Here is an 8,145-nt window from a genome sequence, read left to right as displayed (position 1 = left end):
AGGCAGCATCCCTTCTGTCGCGCGAGAAGGGCCTCAGCTCTCACACCCTTCACAAAAGTTGCCGTACCGCTCGACTCAGTCCAAGGAGACTTCACTGTAAAACTGGCAGCTGCTGCGCAAGGGGGCACTTCTTTCCTCCTTCACAGATTAAATCTATGTTTGCCTCTACCCTGCCAACGCGGTTCTTGACCATGTTCAGAGCGTGTCTAAGAAGTGCTTAACACAAATGTGCCCTTCTCTTCGGACATCAGATTCTCATGCTCTAAATGTAACTGTGGCTAAGCAGTCTTGCACACCCTTCACCACATGCTTAATTCCGTAGGACACCCTTTCTCCTGTAACATCCGTGCTGCAGACTGCAGGGGGAAAGGACAAAAGCTGCCCACAACCCCTTAGTGTAACTGCCCTTCAGGTTCTGATGTCACCCACCGCTCCTTTCCCTGTCACGGTTAACAACAAAGCAGGTTTCCTTGATGTGACAAACTCCAAATCTCCTTCAGATCAACAAACGCAGCGACTGCAGACCCACAGTAACGCAAATTACTCTGCACTCTGATCACTTAACACTCAGCCTCCAAACCCAGAGCTTTTCTGTCACTAGGAAAGACATCAAGGACTCTAGATATTTAGACCACAGCAGTGTAACAAACACTGTTTCAAAAACACCTTCTCAGCTCACCTATAAAACATGGGTTTTGTAACACAGGTTTTGTCTGGTGTTCTCTACAGCCTAACAGACAGGGAAGGAGCTGACCGAGCGCAAGCCCCTTCTCCCCTCTCAGCGGAGCCAGTACTTCAGGGTATAAAGGAGGAGGGATTCGGCAGCATCACCTCAGCAAGGTTTATTCCTTAAGTTACTGTTAGTTCAGTTACACAGGTATTTGGAGCAGCAGATTTGGGGAGGGGGGCGTGCTACAGTGTGAGCACTTCTTTTAACGTTGCTGTTTGTACAGCGGAGACCCTGGTTAGCTTGTGGACAATTAAATCTCCAAGTGTTAGAAAGCATTCCAATAAAATTTAGCTTTTATCTATAAATGGAAAAAAGTGACCACAATTACAGTACAAAAGGGATTTTCAGAGCTGCACTACCACCCCTTGTACCAGAAAACTTTGAAGCATTCCTCACCTATTTAAACTGTCAAGGAAGCAACAAGGGGAAGAAAAACGGTCCGTATGATGGATCAAAACTTAAGGAAATCACTGCCTGCTCACCTTACCTGGAACACAGTAAGGAAAAACATTTAGTTGCACATGGAAACAAGCAGAAGCCAATGACTGGGACGTACCTGTGAAGGCGTCAAGCCAAGCTGTTACGTGTTCTATAAGGGCAAGTTACTTTTATCGCTTGTAAGTGATAAAAACAGAGCAAAGTTTAACAAAAAGCCGCACTTGTCTGGCCGTTACACTCAGAGTCAGCTGGGGAGCTGCACCATTGTCCTAATGGCACCCACAGTCCACACTTGGAAACCGTTAATCCCACTGACCGTGGAGCATCTACGCCTACCCACAAAAGAGGGGCATTAATCTCAGCTGCCACTACAGTTCCACATTAAGTGGAGGTAAAAATGCCTAATTTGCCATGGATGTTGTTAACACTGATGCTTAGGAGGAGTCACCCCAGTTGCTAATTTTAACGTAGTGAGCCGTATTTTTCTTCCTGACTTGCCCACATTCTGCTGAAACTCCAGCAAACCTGCAGACAGCTTCTCCAAGTCGGAGCTGTCACATTTTTGGGCCGTGAACTGCAAGCATCCATCACTGGTACTTTATAAGGCCCCTTCCGGACACTGTGTTCCCATAATTTTGACACTCTTAGTTTCCACACTGCTAATAAAACCAAGACACACAAACGACCAGAAAACAACAGGTCACTGTGAGCTCAAACTACCCATCGCCTTCCCAGGATTACCGAAGGCTGAATTCCAGAGCTCTGTGACTTCGTCTGACGAAATCTCACAAACGCGTTCCTACATACATTTTCCAATCAGGTGTCTGTTGAATTTGCCACTATTCTCCATTCAGAATCTTCAGAGAACTAATCTTTGCCTGCTTTCTGCAAGCAAACACGCCCTGAAGAGTCAAAAAAGGCGTTGCATGAGGATAAACTGAGGGTAACCAGTATTGAAAAGGAGCTGTAAATACAGTTAGGTCAATGTATGTATATAAAGATAGAGAACAAGTAAAGGGGGACACTGTCTTTTAATAAATTTTGGAATTAAAAAGTCACTTAATAAAACTGCAGTTGTATCACATGAAAAAAGTTTACATGCAGGTCATTTATCTCTTTTTTTCCCCATAGAAAATGAAGAACTGTGTTAAAACCCCCATCGTTTTCTGCTGTGGCCAGATTGGGTATATTCTGAAGGGGATGCACGAAGTCAGCTTAAATTAATCAAGAAACCCTTAAGTATGAAAGAAACTCCAACTACTAACAATTAAAATATATATATTTATAATTCCAGGTCCTCAAAGGAAATTGTGATAGAGTTTGAACCAAGTTCTGGGTCATCACGGGAGAGCCCCATTTTAGCATCCGCTAGGAGACGTAACGGTGAAACTGGCATTACAACCCAACACAAATGAGTAACTTCAGAAGCTATGTGAGCATTTTTTACCATAAGCCCCATAATTTAGTAGATTTCTTACTCCTATCTGGTTTTGTTTGGTTATAACTCAGTAACACCACACGTTTAGGAAACTGGCTGAAGTTCTGCAGCTACTTAGGTCTACGGTGTTTTTCCACGCAGGTGGCACACAGCCATGAAGCAGAAAACAGCATCACGTGTGCCAGCTTACGCTCCTCCTCCACATACATGCACGGCACCTCAGGGCGATACTAAGCAGGAGAACCATGGAAAGATAGCCAGCTCTAAGCCGTTAACCTCTCCAGGGCAATGGATCTTGAAGGAAATACATTATCCCAAATCCATGGGACTATCCAAAATTTCTCCAACTTCTCATAAAAGACAATCAACTCAATGCGATGTGGTTAGAATGCCAGTTCCTTCAAGAAACTGATATTTTGGATAAAAATAGCAAGATCCTCTTAAAATGAAAATTCAACTGCTTTGTCACCACTCTGTTAATCATTTTTTATGAAGAAAAAAGGCATTGTTACAATGGCTCAAAATCGTTCCTTTCGTTAGAAGCTGAATTGGTCAACAGGTTGATTGCATCTTCTAGCTAGCAAAGGTCTTTCCCACATCTTCTTTCCCTTTGTATTTCCTCTTGCCATGTGTGAAGGGTATATATCTGTACTTTATCATGTGCTGTAAAGAGAAGAGATCAGGTTTTGAGGCAAGAAACCTATCCAATAGTGACAAAAATGTTTTATACACACCTTGTAAATGACAAAGTCCTCTAGAAAGACCGTTCTTTGGTACTGTCAAGTTCATGAAACAGCTAATCGTACAGCAGCTTCCACCAAAAGAGGGGTACGAGCCCAACCTAAATCTCCAGTTTGGGTATACCCCAAAACTCAGCGCAGTGAAGGTTACTGGCTGGGGGATCCCAGCAAACTGGGGAGCGCATACAGGTATTAATTCTTTACTACCCTTTAGTTTACTACTTTGAATAACAGTACCTCTCCAAAATGCTGAGTGTCGGGGAAAAAAATTGCTTCTCCTTTTAAAATGTCAACAAAGTAATTTGTTAAAAGTGGTCTGAGTGACTAGCCTATGTTCTGCCCCTTCCCTCTACCTACTTTCTCACATCGACTTGGCAGAACTTCCCTTCTCACCCATTAGAGATCCTACATGACCTCTTCATCAGAATCAGCTGTAGTTAACTGAAGAAAGGAGGTGGATGAGAAATTCTAAGACCCATCCTGTAGAATTCAATATCTGGTTTTTACAAGATCGAAACTTTTTCAAAGCAAGCATTACATTTTGTAGCACAGTGTTTGAAGACCTCTTTTACCAAGGGTTTTTGTTTCCCATTGTCAATATTTGCTCAGAGTTGCAAACAGGCAACAATTGAACCCACAATTAAGTGTTAGTTGTTCACATTCCTGCAGCAGAGAAGTGTAGGCAATATGTAGTACCTCAAGCGCTTCACCAGATGGACGGTTTGGATAGAACTGTAAATTCTGCCATCATAAACGCTACTATCTACCCCTGGAAAGTTACCTTGATTTGCCTCTTCATAGTGATACAAAATAGCATAATGAAGTACATCACAAGGATTGGCCAAAAAACAGGAACGTTGAATGCTTCGAAGAACGTGCATGCCATAGCGACCAGGATTCCTTTAGTGGCAGAGTGCCTTAAAAATAATATTAACAATTAATCCTTTGACCCCAGCTACCATTAATTTCTGCAGATATTTATATTCCTCAAAACCAGAGCATGGGCAGATGGATTCACTCACCAGAATTTGAACTCTGGGAGCCTTCTAATGAAAGGCCGAAATTCTTCATTTTGCCTTGTAGGTAAGGAAGGACCATCATCTGAAAAAAAACATCAAAACCCACAAACCTCCTCCTCACACTCATTTTCCACACTATTCAGACTCCGAATTCTTTTACTTATATCTTTAAAAAAAACCAAACTGTCACCATTACACAGACTCCAGTTACAGTGGCTGTTTTAATGTAACTTTGCATTTACTTCCTTTTGGGAAATCCCTAACAGAAATGACTCATTGGAGTTATTTTGGGGAGCACCTAAGTCACACAAACTTTCCTTCAAAACACAGAAAACATACAATGTGGAATACCTTCAAGTCCTGAAAACAGAGAGACAATTTGATAGCAACTCCTGATGTCAAGTTGTAGATTTTACGAGTCACAAATACGACGTCACGCTAACATCACACATCTTTACACCACTGTATCAGACAGAGCTGGAAGTTTGACCGAGTTCAAAATGATGACAAACGAGCCATTCATCATACCTGAATCTTCCATTAAAGAGGGGTCTACCTTTGGCGACAAGAAGGCTATGAAAAGATTTAGGTGGTAGATTCCCAAGGCATATGTCACAATGTACCAACCCTGAAGCGGGGAGGGAAAAAGAGCAAAGATTAAAGTCTTCCTGAACACCATGTTCAGGTACTGATTTTTCAACAAGTTCAAGCTACCTGTATTTTGCTTCCTCAAAGTGCTTTTCTACATCCTCACAATAACACGAGATGTTTTCTGGACTTCTTCAAAAAACACTAGAAGTCTTCCCTGCCTAATCAGCATTATGACTCCATGGAAAGATTAAATCCCCTTTATGAATCAATTCCTTGTATTTGTGTACTGAGAGGTAACACAGGTAAGAGTTTTCATTTAAAGCTACCTAAATACTGACTACACTCACTGCTAATAAGCAAGATTAAAAAAGCATATAGATTTTTTTTTTTTTAAGCTACATGGTCTTTAAGACATATTACTGTTAACCTAATACATTAATCCAAACAAGTCCTACAACATCAGAATAGTGCAAATATCTCATATATCGATGGATTTAACAGGAAAGCTTTCCTCAGACATCCCGTCCCTATGTTCAAGATGTAGACATCATAAAAGCAGCATAGAAGTAGTAAACAGCATAAAAACATCACTTTTTTAATGGGCTTTGCAGGCTTCAGTCTCTTAAATCTTCCTATTACTGCCACCTGCACAGCTTTCACATTCAGTCCGTCACCTTCAGGCTTTGGGAATAACAATTCTCAAGTTCTTATCAGACTTGCTTGGCATGAAACAGGGATCTGCTCAGGGGAGAAAAGGTCTGCCACTGCCTGCAGTGATGAAGGTGCTGGGAAAGCAATCCTTTGGGGTTTGCACAACAGAAGGTGACCAGCCGAACATGGTGTTAAACAGGTTTAAAAACAAAAGTAAAAACTTAACTGCAACAGAATTTATTATGTAATTTCATCAGACCTAATGGAGTATTTCCACTTTCTGTTGCCATCAGGTGAATATCCTTCTCTATTCTGAAGCAGCAAGTTTAACACCAACAAGATGTGTTCTTTCCTCAGACCAATTCACCTCCTACTGTGCGCTAAATGCCACCACACCTAATTCCAAATTCTCCCAACGCAAAAGCCAGACCAGTAAGAGTATCTAAACCTACTTTAGCATTAAATTCCGTTTGCTTACCTGCAGTAAATAAACTCTAATCATGTAGATAAAACTCAGCCCCAAAGTCACAATCCATCGCACTGCAGTGTAGGGAGTAGATTTGTCTAACCAGGACTGGTAGATCTAGCAAGAAATATGAAGTGAATGTTTGTAAAATACATGGTGTGCAGTGGCTATTGTTTAAGACAGGGCAGCATTAGAGATTAGCATTAGTAGGCATCTGTGAAGAGTATTCTGGGAAAAAGAGAAACATGAAACATTTGTATTCTCCATTACAAACTAACTTAATTAAACATAAACACACTCACAAGCATTTGAGAAGTTCTGTATTGTTACAAAAGTAAAAAAAAATTCCTCATGTTTGGAGTACTGAAATTGTAAATTGCTTTACAGTGTTTTAATGAAAGTTTACTTTCCCGAAGATGAATCTGACATGAAACCTGAAGTCACTCCTCATTTTTTACAATAACAGATATTTTTACTATGCAGCATCACACATGCACACATTAAATATCCCATTAAGCTGTGTTATCCATTTTTAAAAGGCTTCAAAAGAAAACTTTTGTACAGCTTGTAGTATTTCAACAACTCATCCAAAAAGCACTGAGTTTAAGAAGCTGCACTGAGACCTGCTTCTAACGGAGTCAATAAAACAGGACAGAAAACCAACCTGTCCAAGTCTTGAGAAAAATCTATAGACCACAGAAGGCTTTCCATGAACAGACTCACCGATGCTGTCCCCTTCTGACATGGTTACTGTGGAAACAAAACACAACACATAGGTAACATTTAAAAGAGAAATCGAAGCTCAGCAAAGCTTTCCAGTACGTTATCCGAACCAGCATTTACACACTACACGCTTTTGGACTGTCCTGTTTGAAATAAGTTATTTTGAATGAAGTATTCTTAAGGAGAGGATGCTTATTCCGAAAGACATTGTCAAGAAAGCAAAGAATGGGGTATTTTACAAAGGCAAGAAAGGATCCAATTGATTTTAGGGAAGAAAAAAACAAGTCCATACAGAAATGCAGGAATGAGCCTTGTTAGACATCTTCACCTTGAGAAGGCAGGAGCTGAGTTATACCAGCTCAGCATTGAGATATGAACTGCAGCACCACCCTCCTGTCACCTCAGTTTCTAAAGGCAAAGAACAAAACCAAAATAAATATATTTTTTTAAAGCTTAGGATTTTTCAATACTGAGTCATTAGACAGTGAAGAAGTTTAAGTTCGGGACTCTCTACACGAGTGGTTACAGACAAAAACCTCCACCATAAGTACCAAACCACTGCCCACTGCTGGAGTTATTCGACAAGTTTATTCCTTGAACACGAAGAGCTCAGCAGTCACACAAGAGTTTTATGCATGTGCAAAACTACACAGTAAAGGGGCCAAGACTCTGAACTCAGTTAAAAAAAACACCAAGGGAATTATTTTTTAGTACATGCTTCTGCTATCAATTTAAGATCTTTGTCTTTTCAGTTAAGCTAACTAAGTTTTACAGCTCATTTAGAGACAAAATAAACAAAATAAAAAGGATTCTCAACAGAAGCATTTTTGCCACATCACCAAAAGCAATCCCTGACATTACTTCCTGGAGTCTTCATCTGTGGGTGGGACTACATAACTCCGGGATAGTGGGAGCACTTTCAGCCCTATACTACTACCTCAAGAGCCTCAAATGATCGTAAAGATATGTGAAGCATTACTAAATCAGAAAAAATGTGTATTATCTTAGATGCTGCAATACAGTGACTGCTGCAAAAAAATAATTTGAGACCAAGGACAGCCTGGGGAGGCACAGAACCTTAAAGTTGTGTATTTTTTCTGTACACATCTGAAAACTACATGCTCTGGAAGAATCAGTAAGCAGAAGAAAAGGCATCCTGTTACACTTCAAAAGATAAGGGGATTCATTATGAGGCTTCAGGAGTGTCAGTCCGCTTTAATTCAAGCTCTAGCTAAAAAGAAAGAAACCTCCAACAATATATATAGGGACTTTTTTGTGACAGGCAAAAGGAAGCTGTTATCCTTCCCATTCACTGCACTGCAGAAGAAAGAAGTTAGTCAGCACGATTA

At 40.7% G+C, this 8,145-nt stretch overlaps 1 protein-coding gene across 2 annotated transcripts; it reads right to left on the bottom strand.

The window, feature by feature from the left end:
* Positions 1 to 2,180: 2,180 nt before the first annotated feature.
* On the bottom strand, positions 2,181 to 7,204 carry RER1 (retention in endoplasmic reticulum sorting receptor 1). 2 transcript variants are annotated; one of them, XM_010153349.1, is made up of 7 exons: positions 7,125 to 7,204; positions 6,738 to 6,823; positions 6,086 to 6,190; positions 4,894 to 4,993; positions 4,369 to 4,447; positions 4,128 to 4,263; positions 2,181 to 3,269 (listed from the first exon to the last, which is right to left on the bottom strand). In XM_010153349.1, the coding sequence occupies exons 2-7, from the start codon at positions 6,816 to 6,818 to the stop codon at positions 3,180 to 3,182; spliced, it is 591 nt and encodes a 196-aa protein (XP_010151651.1). In that variant the 5' UTR covers positions 6,819 to 6,823; positions 7,125 to 7,204; the 3' UTR covers positions 2,181 to 3,179. The 2 variants fall into 2 exon arrangements, with proteins under 2 accessions (XP_010151651.1, XP_010151652.1); XM_010153350.1 differs by lacking the exon at positions 7,125 to 7,204 and having other exon boundaries at positions 2,540 to 3,269; positions 6,734 to 6,814.
* Positions 7,205 to 8,145: the final 941 nt, after the last annotated feature.

The sequence above is a fragment of the Eurypyga helias genome, unplaced genomic scaffold (assembly GCF_000690775.1).
Source record: "Eurypyga helias isolate BGI_N326 unplaced genomic scaffold, ASM69077v1 scaffold45196, whole genome shotgun sequence".
Classification (NCBI taxonomy): domain Eukaryota; kingdom Metazoa; phylum Chordata; class Aves; order Eurypygiformes; family Eurypygidae; genus Eurypyga; species Eurypyga helias.
Note: the sequence above shows the minus strand (reverse complement) of the source record. Positions and strands in the feature narration are given on the sequence as shown.